This window comes from Microchirus variegatus (genome assembly GCF_963457635.1).
Source record: "Microchirus variegatus genome assembly, chromosome: 11".
In the NCBI taxonomy this organism is placed as follows: Eukaryota; Metazoa; Chordata; class Actinopteri; order Pleuronectiformes; family Soleidae; genus Microchirus; species Microchirus variegatus.
The window spans coordinates 24,841,831-24,862,000 of record NC_139812.1 but is presented as its reverse complement, the minus strand read 5'-3'; the positions used below and the strand labels follow the sequence as shown (position 1 = coordinate 24,862,000).

General features: G+C 43.0%; 1 protein-coding gene across 1 annotated transcript in view; it reads right to left on the bottom strand.

Annotated features, from left to right (window-relative positions):
- The window catches only part of LOC310934377 (cGMP-dependent protein kinase 1), a gene marked incomplete at both ends in the record, with an annotated part of 169,169 nt that extends 166,792 nt beyond the window's left edge, over positions 1–2,377 (bottom strand). Inside the window, one exon of the mRNA XM_083898089.1 lies at positions 2,121–2,377. Coding sequence (XP_083754215.1) covers positions 2,121–2,377 — 257 coding nt within the window. The remainder of the gene's footprint in view (positions 1–2,120) is intronic.
- Positions 2,378–20,170: the final 17,793 nt, after the last annotated feature.

The following is a 20,170-nucleotide window of genomic DNA, read 5'->3' as shown; positions in this document are numbered from 1 at the left end:
GGACTCTGCGTCCGTCCGTCCGTCCCTTTTCGTCCCTTCGTCCCGCTGTTTGTTTGCGTTTCCGGGTGCAAATGAAGACTGGAAATTGTCCAGACGCCTTAACGACATTAACTCCATCGTCGTTCGTCGCGTTAATCGAGTCAACGGAGCGGTTTGACCTGAAGGGATCCGCCGATAGACGACCGCCACGACTGGAGGTGAAGAGAGATTAAAGAAAACGAGGGAGTCGGAGCAGAAGAGTGCAATAAACGCGAGAGAGAGACAGAGTTTGTTTGAGACAAACACCGGGAGGGGGGGAACAAGAAGAAGAAGAAGAAAAAGTCAAACCTGAGCGAGCTACAGCTGCAGCTAAAACGAGCACCTAAAGGTGATGAAGGAAGCATATGGTCAAACAAAGCGTTTTCTAATGGAGTATTAAATATCCTCAGACATGCACTTCGGGTCCTCAGCGTCCAGCTACTAAAAGCCAATAATGCATCGCACTTCCTCCCCGTCTGTGTCCTCGGGGAGCGCCGTGATGGATCCGATCAATTAGGAAAGCTCTCTCTGAAGCTCGTCTTTGAGCTGCGTCATCGGCCCCAAAGAATGAAAGTGCTCGTCCATTCATTCACTCACTCATTCGTTCATTCACGGCAAAACGTGAGAGAAGTTGCAGAAGGATGAACGAGGAGGAAGACGGATGTGGACGCGGGACACGAGATTAGCCCGCGGGACAGTGTGCTAACGTCCACAGTTAGCATGATTGTCCCGAACAAAACTTGTTTACGTTTACGATACTGTGAGAACAACGGTGGCATTAAATATTGAGGAGAAGAATGTTCGGGAAGTGAACATTCGCAACGTTCCCGAACGTTCACAGATACGAAAAGAAGACCGACAGATGAGCTCATGTTGCACAAAAAACACATGTTACTGAAGGTAGAAGTGCTGGAGTGAAGTGGCTCCCCCTTGTGGCCCTTTGAAATAAATCACTAGGACTGTACGTTGGATCAGTTACAGACAGCTAGCATCTTAAAATTAGACAACATGACAAAACTTCCCGTCATGATTATCCCAAACTAAATAATTGTGTTGTGAAACAGTATTGCAGTAACTGTAAAAATGTACTTCAAAATATAGCTAATATAGCTAACGTTAGCTTTTCAAAGATAAACAGGGCTTGTAACCTTAACCCTAATAGACGAAAAGACAATAAATAAACTGACAAAGACGAATAACGTTACAAACAGATGTTAACATTACCGAGAAATGTCGCAAAATGTCATCGTGTTAGCGAAACACTGTATTGTTATTTAGAAATGTTGCTAATATTATGAAAAATGTGAATAATGTCGTAACATAACAAAAACCTGTGACCAAAAATATGACAAATATGAAAAACTGCTGCAAAATGTTGTCATGTTACAAAAACGTGTGCGTAACATGACAACAAAATGACGTACGTTAACTACATAATTTTTTTTTACATACAAATGTTGCTAGTATAATGAAAAATGTCAAATAAATGTCGTAACGTTACAAAACCTGACTAAACTGACCAAAATATGTTAACATGTTAACAAAAACTGCCTCAAAATGTAATCATGTGTCAACAAAATGACGTACGTTAACCACAAAATAATTTTGTTACGTACAAATATTGCATATATTACAAAAACCTCACGTGAGTGACCAAAAAAATTACGCGTCAACAAAAACTGTTACAAAATAGCACAAATAAGTTACCAAAAAAACGTTACAAAATGTTGTAATGTTACGACTATCGATTCTAATGCTACAAAAAATACTATTATGTCAAGACATAAATCTTAAGGCGCCCCCTGGTGGCACTTTATAATAAATCACTGTTTGTTTGGAGAAAATTTACATTGTTTTGAAGTCCAAGTTTTAACAATTTTTTTTTACCATAATCAACTTATTGTGAGTGCATTGTTATCGCGATGCGTGATGACAGTGATTATATCGCGTATCGGCCCAGCCCTGGAGCAGCAGATACAGACACAGCATCAGGACTTTTTTTTTTTTTTTTAAATCACGTTTGTCTTAAAAACACGCAACAAGAATGTAGGAGCACGCGTGTGTGCGTGGACACGCCGCGTGTCCGACGGCTCTGCTCTTACCAGTCGGACTTGGCATATTTCCGGAAGGTCTGCCTGCTCAGGTCCTGGTGCGTCTGCGGCTCCGCGGAGATCCCCTGCGCCCTGCGGGTCCGCGGGCCGATAAGTTGAGCGCTGGGAAGAACAGACTGACATTTGTGCAGTTTCCTCTTCAGCTCCTGGATCTCGTCCTCTCGGTCCGCGAGCCGCCGCTCCAGGTCCCGTATCCGCTCCTCCTTCAGCAGCAGGATCTTGGCAAAGTCGTCCTCCAGGTCACTCATGTCGAAACGCCGCTGTGGAACTTTTTTTTTTTGCAATCCGCGGACACGAGAAAAAAGGGGGGAGAAAAAAAAGGATAACTCCACTCCAGTCCACGCAGCAGCGGCGGCGGCGGCAGCGCAGGTTGTGAAAGCGAGACGAATCCTCCGCGCGATTTACGCGCAGAATGATGATGCTGATCCGAGGATATCAGCCCCCTCTTCCACTCTGCCACTTGTTTATTTCAGAGGGAGGAGGTGGAAGAAGAAGGAGAAGAAGGAAGAAAAAAAAAAAAAGGAAAAAGCGCAGAGCAGTTGCGTGTTCAGAGGCGGAGGGCGGACGGTGGAGGGTCCAGCTCCAAACCTCCAAGGAGCCGCTGATGATGATCCTTCATTGAGAAACCAATTACAGCAGCGCTTCCTCTCCAGGGGCTGAGGCAGAGTCAGGCCGACACACAACTGGGCACCGGGGCACCAGAGAGGCTGCTGCTGCTGCTGCTGCTGCTGCTGCTGCTGCTTCACCACTTCACACTCACTCAGTCACTCAGTCTGAGGAGAACACACACACACACACAGACACACACACACACCGCTGCTGCTGTCAAATATTTGTTTACTGCCTGACCTCGACTCCTCCAGGAGCGACAAAAGGAGCAATGTTGAACACCCACATCACCTCCTCGACCTTTAAGAAAACAGATAAAAATAAAGAATAAAAAAAATAAAAAATAAAAAATAAATATTTTTCCCTGCAGTGGTCATATGTGGAGTAAACACACACACACACGCACACACACACACTCATCTCCCTATAAGGAAAATAAATGACACTAACACTGAAGGATGTTTGTTCTCTATGTGGAGAAAAAAGGTTGTAACAAATAAATGAATCAATGTTGTTGTTGTTGTTGTTGTTGTTTTTGTTTGTTTTAACGTAATTGTTAAATCTGGTTTGTGGACAAAACAAAACCTTTCGGATAGATAGATAGATAGATAGATAGATAGATAGATAGATAGATAGATAGATAGATAGATAGATAGATAGATAGATAGATAGATAGATAGATAGATAGATAGATAGATCTAAAGGTTGTATGAAGGTTGTGACAAAGTAATGTTCTGGGAACCTTTGGGGAAGTGAATATGCAACCAAAAACAAACATGAGCGGAACAAAACTTTCCATATCAACCACAGGAGAACATTCAGGGAACGTTCTGGGGAACCAAAGGAGACTCTAAAAGTTGTGACAAAGTAACGTTAGTGGAACATTTTGAGGAACCGAAATTGCAACCAAAAGCAAACAAAACTTTCTATAACCAGCCACAGGAGAACTTGGGGGGAACCTTCAGGGAAACGTTCCTGGAACAGGAGAACCTGTAGGGGGAAACATTCTGGGAACCAAAGAAGAACATTCTCTAAAGGTTGTATGAAGGTTGTGACAAAATAATGTGCTGGGAACGTTTGAGGAACCAAATTACCATCACGTTACCACTGTAACGTGATGGGAACAAAACTTTCCATATCAACCACAAGAGATCCTATGGGGGAACCTTCAGGGAACGTTCTGGGAATCAAAGAAGAATGTGCTCTAAAGGTTGTTTGAAGGTTGTGAGAAAATAACATTTGGGGAACCGAATTTGCAACCAAAGGCTAACGTGATGGGAACACACCTTTCCATATCAACCACAGGAGAACATGTAAGGGGAACCTTCAGGGAACGTTCTGGGAACCAAAGAAGAACGTTCTCTAAAGTTGTTTGAAGGTTGTGACAAAATAACTTTTGCGGAACCAAATGTTCAACCAAAAGTAACGTGATGGGAACAAAACATTCCATATCAACCACAGGAGAACATGTAAGGGGAACCTTCAGGGAACGTTCTGGGAACCAAAGAAGAACGTTCTCTAAAGGTTGTTTGAAGGTTGTGACAAAATAACTTTTGCGGAACCAAATGTTCAACCAAAAGTAACGTGATGGGAACAAAACATTCCATATCAACCACAGGAGAACCTGGGGGGAACCTTCAGGGAACATTCCCAATGACAACAAAGCTAACATTGAACTATGTCTTTGCTCCAACACACTTTAAAGACGAAGTGATGTGACGTTCAACTGCAACATCATCATCAACGTCACCAAATGTTTAAAAGTGGATAAAAGCAAACATATATATATATATATAGAGGTGAGATTAGCACATATGCCCCGTGCCGAGAACTGGCCTCAGGTCAGATTCACAGTGGATGTTTGTGTGACACGTGGCGACAGCAGCAGCTCTGTGCTTCACACCAGGTGTGAGACGCCACACGTCTGCTCCTCATCTGCTGCTCCACGTTTTAAAATAGAGTTTTGCCTTTTTAAAAAATACTGAAGATACTGCACACATTTCACAATAAAACACAATCATGAAACGCTGATGCTTTTACTTTGAAACAGGAAACAGGACGCGCCGTGTCGGTGTGTTAAACACCGTCGGTGTGTATTTTTGATGCGAGACACGCTCGCACACGCGGGGCTCGTGTGAAAATGAGGCGAGAGGTTTGCTCCCGAATAAACATCTGAGCGTCTGGTTTTGTGTGAGACACAGGAGACGACGTAAATGAGCTCATTAGTTATCATGTGAGCCTAAAGGAGATCCACTATCCTCTGTGGAGGCCGCAGACTAACATGAACGCTCGTATTCACGGATAATCTAATAAAATAAACTGTTTTTAAACGAGATTAGACAAACATTTGTGCACCGCTAGCTCACCTGCACCAAACTCCATAGAGAAAATCACTGCTCACAGGAGTTGTTGATCCACTGCTGCTTCAATCAGTAAGTTCAAATATGTTATTTTATGAATTCCGTTTCTGAAAATCTTCATTTTATAGATAGATAGAGTGGTTACGGGAACGTTCTTTGAACCAAAAGAGAACGTTCTCTAAAGGTTGTATGAAGGTTGTGACAAAGTAACTTTCTGGGAACTGAACGTGCAACCAAAAACAGTAACGTTAGGGGAACTTTCCATATCAACCACAAAAGAACCTTCAGGGAACGTTATGGGAACCAAAGAAGAACGTTCTCTAAAGGTTGTTTGAAGGTTGTGACAAAAAACGTTTGGGGAACTGAATTTGCAACCAAAAGCTAACGTGATGGGAACAAAACTTTCCATATCAACCACAGGAGAACCTAGTAGGGAACCTTCTGCGAACCAAAGGAGAACGTTATCTAAAGGTTGTGACAAAGTAACATTCTGGGAATGTTTGAGGAACCAAAATTGCAACCAAAAGCTAACGTGATGAGAACAAAATTTTCCATATCAACCACAGGAGAACCTGTAGGGGGGAACCTTCAGGAAATGTTCTGGAAACAAAAGAAGAACGTTCTCTAAAGGTTGTATGAAGGTTGTGACAAAGTAATGTTCTGGGAACTGAGCGTGCAACCAAAAACCGTAACATTAGGTCAAACTTTCCATATCAACCACAAGAAAACCTGGGGGGGAACCTTCAGGGAACGTTATGGGAACCAAAGAAGAACGTTCTCTAAAGGTTGTTTGAAGGTTGTGACAAAAAAACGTTTGGGGAACTGAATTTGCAACCAAAAGCCAACGTGATGGGAGCAAAACTTTCCATATCAACCACAGGAGAACCTAGTAGGGAACCTTCAGGGAACGTTCTGGGAACCAAAGGAGAACGTTCTCTAAAGGTTGTGACAAAGTAACATTCTGGGAATGTTTGAGAAACCAACATTGCAACCCAAAGCTAATGTGATGAGAACAAAATTTTCCATATCAACCACAGGAGAACCTAGGGGGGAACCTTCAGGGAACGTTCTGAGAACCAAAGGAGAACGTACTATCAAGGTTGCATGAAGGTTGTGGCAAAGTAACATTCTGGGAACCTTTGGGGGAAGTGAATATGCAACAAAAACCAACCACAGGAGAACTTGGGGGGGAACCTTCAGGGAACATTCCTGGAGCAGGAGAACCTGTAGGAGAAACATTCTGGGAACCAAAGAAGAACATTCTCTAAAGGTTGTATGAAGGTTGTGACAAAGTAACGTAAGGGGGAACGTTCTGGGAACCGTAACATGATGGGAACAAAAATTTCCGTATCAACCACAGGAGAACCTGTAGGGGGGAACCTTCAGGGAACGTTCTGTGCACCGCTAGCTCACCTGCAGCTCCTGTGTAGCTAATGCATCGCTGTGAGCTAAAAACGCCAGTTTTCTCAATGGGGTTTGGTGCGTGTTTACAAACTCACGTTTCCAGCAGTAAAATGATCTCTAAAGGTAAAATAAAGGTGCAAACACATGCTAAAGATATACTAGACTTATATAAACGTGTATTTTATTAGGTGAGCATTTTAGTTGAGTGTCTAAAAATCTGTTTTTCTCGTTATATCGCAGATTAGAGTAATAAGGAATTACAGTTTAACCTCAGTGCACCGCGCCGGAAAAGTGAGAAGCGATCGTGAACAGACTGTGGATTTCTGCGGCTGCAGCGTTAATCTCTGAACCCAGACACTTTTTTTTCTGCTCAAATCTGTTTCAACTCAATGAATTCATTGAAAAAAAAAAAAAAGACAGAGACAGAGCGAGAGAAAGGAGCTCGTGAGCATGTTTCATTAAGATTCCGAGTTAAAAATAGAGACAGACTCCTTTGCCGCTGTAAGTTCAGCACATCTCACCTTCATTATTCCTCGCTCTTATTGCACCAGAAGTCGAGCGACGGAAGGTGTGGACGTCGTTCGACGCCTCCCTCACTTCTCCAGTGTGTAAAACGCACCTCGGAGCAGAACATTACCATAACAACCAGCTCCACCAACCCGCCCCCATGTGGAATTCGCGATTACCGAGCTCAAATTGCCCGGTTTTATAATTGCACCAAAGACACTGGAGTGGAGCCGTTTTTCATCTTAAAATAAATTGATTTTCCTCCTCTCAATAAATAGAGAAAAAGGTACTTTTAAAATTAAATTTTCTTTTCAGTGGCTAATGGTAAATTGACCATAGGTGCGAATGTGGAGGATAAAGCAGAAGAAAACTGATGTATAAACAAAATATAAGAAACTAAACAATTTACTAGATTAAAAAAAAGGTAAATGAGGATGTACAACATGACATTTAGCATTTAAATTTAGCATAAAATTAAAATCACAATCCCAACATTTGGTTTGGTTACGATTTCTTTGTCAAAGAAACCAGAAAATATTCACATTTAAAGGTGCCATATGGTTTCGTTTTTCTGACGTAACTGGCAACCCGTGGTTGCACGGCAGCTGAGACTCTACCGACTGCAATGATTGGTAGACGGCGGTAGGTGGCGCCACATGCCAAAAACATGATTTCAAAACATAAACATGATTTGCAGTCTGCAAAATATATTTTTTAATGCAAATCTTATGTCTGTACTGTTGTTGTTGGTGAGTTCAGTTTGTTATATGAACATTATTCATGAGTCTCTGTGACATATTAGGAGGATTTTATGGCCAGTTGCTTTAGATTTATCACATAATGCACCTTTAAGAAGCTGAAAAATCACAGAAACTTGTTTTAATTATCCACACAGGTTTGTCCTGTCGTAATTTTAACTGTAGTCTTTTGTTTTTCTTCTCCTCTGGTTGAGACATTTTTGAGAGCGGCGCTGAGGCTTTTTATTTTCAGTATCGTTCAGTATTTTTCGGCGTTTTGCTGCAGCTGGCATCCTGTGTTTATGGGTGGAGGCAATGTTTTTGTGGCCCACGAATGAAAATTATTTTGATTTTTTTTTTTATAGTTTTATTTATGCTATATCATGACAGAAAAACGTGCATACATCGGTATCGGTTAAGGACAAAGAGTCCAGACACTTCCCTATGTCTTTTTTTTATACTACATTTATCACCTTTAAGTGGAATGACCTTGTCAAGAGTCATGTCAAGAGGGAATAAAACTTCTTTTTTTTTAAATATTCAGTCATGGTGGGCAATAAAGATATGTGTCATGATAGCTACTTCACAGGATTTCAAAATAAAAGTGTCAAACAACACGTAGTTCATGAAAACTGGGATATTGTTATGTTACGGCATTATTAGACATGTCAAAATGTTAAGAAACAACTCAGGGCCAACTGAAATCTATTGGAGGACCACATTAGGGCCGCGAGCCATGAGTTTGAGACACAATAGCTTATAGGAAATCTGAATATTATATACAACGTATAACGCAAGTATTGAAATCTGCAGTTTATCATGATTTTACAGCCAGTTAGTTGACATTTGTGAGGTCCATTTAGCACTAAAAGAACAGTATTGTTAATCACCTGAAGTCTTTATTATTATTATTGTATATTTAACGACTCTTCCCTCCCTCCGTCATCGTGCAGCAGCAGCAGCAGAGTCTAATTGCAGGCGGGCGGCGTTCAAAGAAGACGAAGAAGAGCTGAGGTTGTTGCTGCTCGTGTGGAAAACACACAGAGAGAGAGAGCGACGGATTAATTATGTATGCGGCAGACACTGTGCCCATTATGATGGCGGTAAATTAAGTGTCACCTTCCGTGACCCTGTCCACGTCCGTGGAAAACATGGGGGAGAAAGAAAAAAGAAAAAAGACACAACGGGACATTGTGTGGTCCAAGAAGAAAAAGAGTGATGAATCATCATCATCATCATCACGCATCTGGTCTTTCATGTCGTGTTATTACCAAAAATCAATAGCGGGGCTATCAGTATCGGTGGCACACACACTCATTCACTCATCGTCGCCATGACTCTAGGCCTCAGAGTGTGTGTGTGTTTGTGTGTGTGTGTGTTTGTGTGTTTACACAGAGCTTTTGGAGCTATGCCGCACGACCGGTTTTTTTCCGTCGTCCGACACGGGTCGTCTCGCCCCCGGAACGTTAGCGTAACGGATGCTAAAGTCGAGCTTCCGGGCACCCGGAGATTAGAGAGAGAGACGGACGGACGGATGCTCAGCAGCGGGCGGGACACGCCGGGGCGTCGCCGAGTTCATTATCGCTGAGTCGTGCCGCGCGGTAATAAAAGTGTGCATGTGCAGGGTTTTTTTTTTTACAGCGTCTGTGGGCAGAGGAGAGAGAGAGAGAGAGAGAGGGAGGAAGAAGCCGGTGCCCTCTCGTTTGCCTCGGGGACAGATCAGCTTACGGAAGAGGAGAGGGCAGACATTAGTCACTGTTTTCCTGTAACACACACACACACACACACACACATAAGAAACAGAGAGTGAAGTATCTTGGGTATACCCAGACATATGCTTGCACATCATTATCGCCCACGCACGCACTCGCATACAAGGATTTATGTAACCATTCACAAACCTCTGCACACCAGGTTATAGGATATTAACTTTTATCAAATGTCTCTCATTTCCTCCCATTTTTTTTTTTTTTGATCCATTTTTCAAATCAACGATATGATAACGGAGGATTGGTGCGGAGTTAAAGTCAGAGAGAGTTATTGTTTTATTAAGTTATGTTGCAAGATAGACCAACAATGTTCTGTAAAGGTGATTACAGCAATGGAAAAAAGGGCTCCATGCTACTACATCCATGCTACTACTACCTTCTACTACCTCCATGCAACTACAACCTCCATGCTGCTACTACTACCTCCATGCTACTACCTCCATGCAACTACAACCTCCATGCTATTACTACATCCATGCTACTACAACCTCCTACTACCTCCATGCAACTACAACCTCCATGCTATTACTACCTCCATGCTACTTCTACCTCCATGCTACTACAACCTCCGTACTACTACAACCTCCGTGGTACTACTACCTCCGTGCTACCACTACCTCCGTGCTACTACAACCCCCATGCTACTACTACCTCCATGCTACTACCTCCATGCAACTACAACCTCCATGCTATTACTACATCCATGCTACTACAACCTCCTACTACCTCCATGCAACTACAACCTCCATGCTATTACTACCTCCATGCTACTTCTACCTCCATGCTACTACAACCTCCGTACTACTACTACCTCCGTGCTACCACTACCTCCGTGCTACTACAACCCCCATGCTACTTCTACCTCCATGCTTCTACAACCTCCATGCCACTACAACCTCCATACTACTACGACCTCAGTGCTACTACTACCACCGTGCTACCACTACCTCCATGCTACTACTACCTCCACACTACTTCTATTTCCATGCTACTACTCCCTCCGTGCTACTACAACCTCCAAGCATGTTTAATAAACAGACCGCTCCAGTTAGCACTGAAGGCACCCTAAAGGAGCTAACACAGCTAAAGGAGCTAACTGGTAAAAGGTGCCTTTCGTGAAACAATACCATATTTATTTTAAGACCAAACAAGTAGAAGATCGTAAAAAGGAGCGTTGTGTTTCCGCGTCGACAAGGCCCAAGTTTGTCAAAGAAACTATGTAGCGTTCAGTTAGCAGCAAAGTTTAAAAAAAAAAAAAAAAAAAAAAAACATATTTAGTTTGGCCATTATGGGCTACTGTAAAAACACCATGACCCACTTTAGACAAAGAATGACTTTGTTAGTTGGTTTAAACCTAACACAGGGTTAAAGGTTATGTGACGTTTTCTAAACTTTGAAAAATAGTTTTTCCAATGTGTTTTACTTGAGGTTATTGAATGCACTTCATATCATTACTGCCACAAGGAGCCAAAACAATAACAAAAATGACAGCGATGCATTATGGGAAATGTCGACTTCCCGATGGCGTTACTAAAAATTGACAGTTACCTTGAATTAAATTAAGGTTTTCGGCTGGAATCGACAAAATTTTGGACATTTGTCTCATTTTTGATGCACGGAATATTACATACCGTGTCTTTAAAAGCTCCTGTCAATGGCAGCCGCCCCATGAGGACACATTAGAGGGGGATTACAGTCAGTGCAGTGATGGGAGAGGGTGTTGTGTACGTAGTCTCAGGAGAATCAATGTGTAACTGCACGCTCTGCTGCGCCACCTGCTGGACGCCTGCCCGGGCCTGCAGTCCCCGGAGAGGTGAGACGAGCACTGAGGGAGAGAGAGAGAGATGCATCATGGGATAAGGACAGGACACAAAAAAACAAAACAAATATCCGACAGCGAACGCTCGCACTTAAGCGGCAACATTATCCGTCGTCGTCGTCGTCGTATCATCATCACGTCTGTAACGTGATCTCGTCACATCACGTCTGTAACGTGATCTCGTCACATCCAGAGCTGCAGACGGATCGGTCGTCTCAGAGCTCAGGAAACTGACGCTGCAGACGCAGTCATGATGATACTTCCTTCCTGTTCTTAGTACGGTCACGGTCAGATGAGGTGAGCTTTATTTATTTCACAACGATGCTACGGCTAACGCGGCTAAGACGACGATTATTTTCATTTCAAACGTGACTTGTTTTAAAGCTATGGTTTGCAAACTAGCTTCCGCTGCTGGTACTTGGAGGAAATACTGTTCATTTTTAGTTTATTTCACAGTTAAAACAGTGTTTTTAACCTCTTGATTCGAGCATTTTCCTATATTTATTCCACCCTGGGTTGTATTTTACTGTTTTATTTGCATTTTTGTTTTTTATTTTAAAGTTAAAACAGGGTTTTTAACCTCTCGACTTCAGACTTTTCCTTTTCATTCCACCGCGTGTCGTGTTTTATTGTTAAAATGTTGTTTTCCTTTTATATTGAAGCGATTTGAGCTGCTATCCTTGTAAGAAAAGGTTTATTATTATTAAATCTGCCTCCGGTGAAAAGACCTTATCGACCTATTTTACACCACGTCAGTGATAATAGTGTTACTTTAAGACTTAGGTTGTTTGAAGGGACATTTAAGGAGTTTTCATGTGAGTTTCAGTGAAAACAAGGGATATTTAGTCACTCAAACAAAAGGCTAACCTGGCATTAAACAGCCGTTTCTGACGCTCACGCTCCTGCACCAAAGCCCAAAGAGAAAATCATCAATTTTACCTCACAGGGACACAGGAGCTGCAGGTCTACTGACATCCAGGTAAATCCAAACGAAGGGTTTCAAACGCCGAAAGTCACTAATGAACAGATTTTAAATTACTAATGGACTCGGCAACAACGTTTTTCTCTATGGAATTTGGTGCAGGGGAGTGAGCGAGTTTACAAAGCAACACAAATTCCACTTTCCTTTGAGATAAAGTAGATGGGAACCACAATAAACTGTTACACCATGTCAAGATGATGTTCACTGCTTTATTTCACTGTTAAACCGACTTTTCTGGCACGTTTACGTCCACTTTGAGAAACTCGCTCACCCCCTGCACCAAACTCCATTCAAAAAATCAACGATTTTACATTTTCAAAATCACACGAGGTGTTAAAGCACCGCTTCCTCACTCAGTAGACTCCGGAGGGTAAAATATAGTATTGTCGTGTGTTCGGCTTTGAAAATCTTTCATTTAGATTCACTTAAGTGACACAGATTTACCACACGAGGCAGCAGTCGTCCAGCAGCTCCCCATTTCAACCAAAAGCTAAAAATGGTGATTTTCTCTATGGACTTTGGTGCACATAAGAAATGCCTCTTTGAGTCTGAATCTCTGTTTCTCTTTTATTTATATATATATATATATATATATATATATATATATACATATATATATATATATCACTGTTTTGCACACAGCACACGTGTTTTCCCACAATCAGAAGTGTGTGTTGGTTTTTTTTTTTGCAGCCGTGTTGTGCTTTCACTGCACGGCACGCGCTGCATCGTGAGCATTCAGGGCCACAGACCAGGTCCTCAAAACCTCTGTGACGGACGACTATTTAGAGTCGCCGCTGCATCTTTAATCAACGAAATGTCAAAAATGGGTGAAAAAAATAACAAAGCGAGTTGAAACGAGGCGTCGATGCCGAGCGCGTAATCTCTCCGTCGCATCTGTTTAAATGTGAAGCTGAGGAGACGGGAAACACTGATCCATCACGACGACGATGATGATGATGATGATAAGAGTGTTTGTGGACGTGAAGTGCTTCACCGCGAGGAGAAGGTGATGAAAACAAACACTTATCGTCATCGTCTCTCTCTCTCTCTCTCTCACTGATTATCATTCTGCCAAAGTCTCTGCAGCTTCATTTTCTGTATCAGCTTCTTTTTCACCTGAGAAAACAAACAGGATAAGCTGTTTTCAGACTCTCAGCTCTAACAGCTTTTCTTTAGGTCCTGGTTAGCTGCAGCTGTGTGACGCAGACGAGAGGCCACTAAAATGTTGATTTTGTCCTTTTTTTTTTTTTTAAACTGAAGTGTTGGATAATTTACACACACACAGTTTTCTCCTCGACCTTGGCTTTGTCTTTAAAGAGGTGTAGAGTTACGTTCGCTCCGACAGCAGCGATAAAATTCAACTTTGTGAACAAACCTGGGCCCACACACACACACACGCACACGGGCGCGCGGAGGTGCAGCGGCTAGCTCTGCTGCCTCGCAGCAAGAAGGTCGAATCCCGGGTTTCCGTGTTGTTAGCATGTCAGTGTGTTCTCCTCCTCAAGTAACAAAAACATGCAAAGGTTACTTTTTATGTATGTTATATAGCATAGGTCTTCAACAAGGCGACCCCTAGAGGGTCCGTGTGGGTACTGCAGGGGAAGTTACGATATTTTTGGTTGATTAGACAATTTTTTTGGCATATTTTTACACATAAAAACAAATTTAAATGTCTTTAAATGCACATTTATTTTCGATGTTATGGCTGTATAGCGACCCCTAGAGGGTCCGTGTAGGTACTGCAAGGAGGGTTGTGATATTTTGGTTGATTAGACAATTTTTGTATACATACGTTTCCTGAAAAATGTTTTCCTGCACGAATGTAAATGTCTTTAAATACACATTTAACACTTTTATGGATCTATTCTGGATTTTATGGCTGTAGAGCGACCCCTAGAGGGTCCATGCAGGCACTGCAGGGAGGGTCGCGATATATTGGGTTGATTAGACAATTTTTTATACATATTTTATCCAAAAAAAAAATTCCTGCACAAATGCAAATGTCTTTAAATGCACATTCAACCCTCTTATGGATCTATTCTGGATTTTATGGCTGTAGCACGATCCCCTAGAGGGTCCGTGTAGGTACTGCAGGGGGGGTCACAATATTTTTGGTTGATTAGACTTTTTTATACATATTTTTCCCCAAAAAAATGTATTCCCGCACAAATTTAAATGTCTCTAAATGCACATTTAACACTCTTATGGCTCTATTCTGGATTTTATGGCTGTAGAGCGACCCCTAGAGGGTCTGTGTAGGTACTGCAGAGGGTGGTGGCGATATTTTTGGTTGATTAGACTTTTTTTATACATATTTTTCCCCAAAAAAAATTTCCCGCACAAATTTAAATGTCTCTAAATGCACATTTAACACTCTGATGGATTTCTCGTGACGCATCAATCAAACGTTACAGATGAACAAGCCTTGGCGCGTTTCCTGTGCTCTCGAGGCGTCGCTTTGGATTATCCAGGATCTCCAACCCCTACATATACCTTTAAGTCAGCAGTAAATAATGGCTTTTCTTTATTCTTTCACACCAAACGGTGTTTCAACACAATGTGAGAAAATCTCGCTCTAACACCCGCTCAACAACGTCGGCGAACACCTCCCGCACTCGCGGTGTTATTTTATTGATATACCATGCAGAGTGATGGACAAAGTCCAGGAACAGAGGTATGTTACATAAGCTGTGGATAGATAATCCCAGCGCTCGTCTCTCATCCCCGCGTGTGACACTCGCGGCACTGAAGCAGCTAACTCGTTTAGGAGCTGCAGAGGTGGAAAGGTGGGTAAATGATGGCCCTGCGATAAAAAAAAGAAATGAGTCTGTTATGGAGTGGAACTCACTTCCCCCCTCGGCCTCATGTACGGGGAACGGGCAGTAATTCTGATGCATGTGTTTCACATCCAAAATGTTATTAGGGGGCAGAGCCACGAACAGCAGAGGCCGAAATGTGGCTTTATATCTGTGGTCTTGCGGTCCTGTGTGTTGGGCTCTGCAGGGGGCGCTAAGGTGAAAACGGAGGCAAAATTTAGTTCCACCGAATTCCCCGAAAGTTGGTGGGAAGATGGTATAGACCAAGACGAACAAAAAAGTAGATTGTAACTATGGCCTCAACTCAACGGGAAGTGGGATAATATTGAATTTTGGCGTCCATTTTGGTGATTTGCACCTCGTGCGTAAATGAGCGAAGTCGTCCGAGCGCGTTTCTCGTACCAAAGTAGAAAAAAAAAACTCGCAATTTGTGCGAGACACATCAAGGCGAAGAGTTGTCGAAAGGATTTGCAGATTCAAAATTGAGTGGCCGTGGCTGCCGTCTGCGTTTTGGCGAATTTCGACCATTCGCAACGAAACAGGAAGTGCCCTATAAGTACCGCATGCATTGAGTTCCACCGAATTCCCCGAAAGTTGGTGGGAAGATGTTATAGACCAAGACGAACAAAAAAGTAGATTGTAACTATGGCCTCAACTCAACGGGAAGTGGGATAATATTGAATTTTGGCGTCCATTTTGGTGATTTGCACCTCGTGCGTAAATGAGCGAAGTCGTCCGAGCGCGTTTCTCGTACCAAAGTAGAAAAAAAAAACTCGCAATTTGTGCGAGACACATCAAGGCGAAGAGTTGTCGAAAGGATTTGCAGATTCAAAATTGAGTGGCCGTGGCTGCCGTCTGCGTTTTGGCGAATTTCGACCATTCGCAACGAAACAGGAAGTGCCCTATAAGTACCGCATGCATTGAGTTCCACCGAATTCCCCGAAAGTTGGTGGGAAGATGTTATAGACCAAGACGAACAAAAAAGTAGATTGTAACTATGGCCTCAACTCAACGGGAAGTGGGATAATATTGAATTTTGGCGTCCATTTTGGTGATTTGCACCTCGTGCGTAAATGAGCGAAGTCGTCCGAGCGCGTTTCTCGTACCAAAGTAGAAAAAAAAAACTCGCAATTTGTGCGAGACACATCAAGGCGAAGAGTTGTCGAAAGGATTTGCAGATTCAAAATGGAGTGGCCGTGGCTGCCGTCTGCGTTTTGGCGAATTTCGACCATTCGCAACGAAACAGGAAGTGCCCCATAAGTACCGCATGCATTGAGTTCCACCGAATTCCCCGAAAGTTGGTGGGAAGATGTTATAGACCAAGACGAACCAAAAAGTAGATCGTAACTGCGGCCTTATGTCGTAGGACATAAAAAAAACATGGCAATTTGTACACATCAAAGGCTAGGTTGCGCGCTAGGTTTCGCGATCGGTTTCGCTGTCATAACTCTTCTTCTTCTGATTTTAACGAGTGGTAGTACAACACATTTTGATGTATTTTTGCCCACACATGCTCACACATTCACCCTCACCCCCTCACACTCCTCATGTGTGTGTGTGTGTGTGTGTGTAAAGTGTGATCATGTGTGTGAAGAAGAGCTCATCACCTTCCACATGTGTGAGGTCACAGAGTGAGATAAACACACACACACACACACACACACACACACACAGAAAACCAGCGTCCTCTGGGCTCAATAAGCCGTAAACACACCTGAGCGACGATGAGTCACGTACAGACGACCGTGTCGTTATCAGGCCGTTTGTGAGGAATGCGTTTAATGGAAGCTATAGTTAGCTACTCCACCACGCCACCCCCCTCCTGGCGTAAACCGTACCATATGGAGGCTATATGTCAAGCTGTAGGCCAAACATCTTAGTCTTCTGTGTCTCTCACTGTGCACAGACTGAGAGTCGTTGATTTAGGAGGGTTTTTTTGTTTCATTTTTCAACTGTTTTCATTTGATTTATTTGTTATAATTCACCAATTTCTGACATATCCTTCAATTTATCTCTCTGTGACGTCAATGAGGAAGTAAGAGTGTATCGAATGGCCACCAGGGGGCGTCAGTCAGTCAGTGCATGTACAGTTCAATCGAGCCAAGGCCGTAGTCCGACTAAGACAGGCAATCGGACAACTCGGCCGAGTCCGCGTGCACATGCGAAGGAGGAAATCGGTTTGTTGGCCGTGTACGTCTGACTCCCCTTCCGTAGGTGGCGCTGTATCGCTCTATAAGCTAATTGCGTATTGAATCAGTTTCCTGTTGACCTTTAGGTCACAAAAAAACAGTGAACGTCGAGTAATCGGACTATGAATCACATTATCCAGGTACTTAGTCCGACTAAGCTGGATTTTAGTCAGACTAACGTGTTTATATAGCATTAACAAAACCGAATTATTGTCTTAGTCCGACTAAAATCGCAATTTTAACGCCAATATTCTTAATTGTAAAGTCAATCAATAAATGGGTGAATGGTAAAAGTGTTTTATTATGGGATGCGAGTCATGGTCAAGGGTTGAATTGCACTTTGTTTTATATAAAATACAGACCATTTTGGTGGATTTTGGGACAAATTACGACATAAATAATGTATCTAAGCAATAAAAATATAAATTTAATGGCTATATATTGTGTATATATTTAAAAAAGGTCAAATATACATTGATATGACATTAATGCACTGTGTAAACAGACTTTAATACAGTTTTGACGTGAATTTTTTCCACGTGTTCGACAATAAAGTTTAAAACTACATTGAGGTTTGTCTAAGAAGCAAAACTTGACCTTTGATTATCTGATAATTATCTGTAAACAGTAGATTGCTCAGCCTATCTAACAAATGATTTCAGTTTTCACATTTTGTTTGAGGGTATAGATCGTGTTTTATCAGACTGAATAAGGATTTTGTACATTTTTGACGGGTTTTCTTTTTATTTATATCGATTAAATCTGAATCTAAATTGAAGATTTAGCTCAGTTTAATGTATAATAATGCAGCAGATGCTCTTAAAAAGCACAATAGCTCAACTTCTGATTCTTAGAGAGAGAGGAATGAGGTTGTGCTAACATTTTCACAGCAACCGAACAAATGCATTAGTGACATTCCAGGTCGGTGTAGGTGTGAAACAGTAGCTCAGCTGCAGACGCCTTAAAACAACAACTATTGCTACCCCTTGAATTCCACGGGCACATGCCGATCTCTGCGGGGGATTCCCTGACCGAAGCTAAGCGTGTGAAGTCGCTGCTGCTGCTGCTGCTGCTGCTGCTGCTGCTGCTGCTGCTGCTGCTGCTGCTTTCACTGCAGTGACCTCATAAAGAGTCTGAGCGGCTAAAGATAGACGCAGGGACGGCCGTAAATCAGAGGGAGACCCCCAGGGTTCCAAGAGAAGAGAAGAGGGTCCTCAGATGCTGCGGCTTAAACTCGCTGCCAAAATTCTGATCCTCAGGCTGTCGCTGATCTAACGCTGATCCTCTCGTCTCATGTGACCTGACCACACCTGGCCGTACAGGGGGTCGTAACTATGTTCCCCAAAAAAGGTCCTATGTTCCCTGTGTTGGTGTGGAGCTCCAGGTTAAAGGGTTAGGGTTAGAGTGGGTAGGGTTAGGGTAAGAGTTAGAGAGAGTGAGAGAGGGAGTTTCCTGGTTAGGACCTTTTTTAGAAAAAGGGTCCTATGTTCCCCGGGTCCTTTTGGGTGAAAGCGGGGAACATAAGGCTCTTTTTCTAGAAAAAGGCCCTATGTTCCCCGGGTCCTTTTAGGTGAAAGCGGGGAACATAGGACCTTTTTCAAAAAAAGGGTCCTATGTTCCCCGGGTCCTATTGGGTGAAAGCGGGGAACATGCGGGGAACATAGGACCCATTTTCTAAAAAAGGGTCCTATGATCCCAGGGTCCTTTTGGGTGAAAGCGGGGAACATGCGGGGAACATAGGACTCTTTTTCTAGAAAAAGGCCCTATGTTCCCCGGGTCCTTTTGGGTGAAAGAGGGGAACATAGGACCTTTTTCAAAAAAACGGTCCTATGTTCCCCTGGTCCTTTTGGGGGTCCTATGTTCCCAGGGTCCTTTTGGGTGAAAGCGGGGAACATGCAAGGAACATAGGACCCTTTTTCTAGAAAAAGGCCCTACGTTCCCCTGGTTCTTTTGGGTGAAAGCGAGGCACATAGGACCTTTTTCAAAAAAAGGGTCCTATGTTCCCCAGGTCCTTTTGGGTGAAAGCGGGGGAACATAGGACCCTTTTTTAGAAAAAAGGTCCTATGTTCCCGCTACTGCTGCTGCTCCTGCTGCTGCTGCCTCCACAGAAGACGCCACCGGCTGCTGCTGCTGCTTCTTCGTGCCCCCAAAGGGCCTCCACATTCCAGGCTCAGCTGGACACTGGACAGGCCTCCACCTGCAGCACGTCAGCCAACCACGCAGGGTTAACAACCCACACCGCTCCATATTCCCACTCACTGTTAAACCATTTACCGTCACTCTAGCTGCAGGGTGCTGTAAAAACGGCCGTCTGAGCGCACTTTAGCTCGCGGACACGCTCGAGTCATAACAGAGAGGACAACGTAAACAAGCCGAGGACGACAGAGTGGAGTCATAAGAGGAAAGACGAACGGACGCGTGCTCGTACAGTGACACGCTGACATCAGTCAGGACTCTTTAGTGTTTTCTAATATTGATATTTGGACTGGAATAATGTCACTCAAAGCAGTTTTTAATGTAAACAAGTAGAAATAGAAAATATGTAAATAAACATATTTTGCAGACTGCAAGTCATGTTTATGTTTTGAAATCATGTTTTTTTTTGCATGTGGCGCCACCTACCGCCGTCTTCCGATCATTGCAGTCAGTAGAGTCTCAGCTGCCGTGCAACCACGGGTTGCCAGTTACGTCAGAAAAGGAAACCTGAAAAGACCTCGGTATTTTGAGTTTGAATGTAGTAACTGTTTTTGGCAACATTCTTGCATACGGCACCTTTAAGTACAAAGAAAAATGTTTACCGACATTATAAATCGAGCAATCAGCAAAGTCACCTGCCCTCTAGTGGC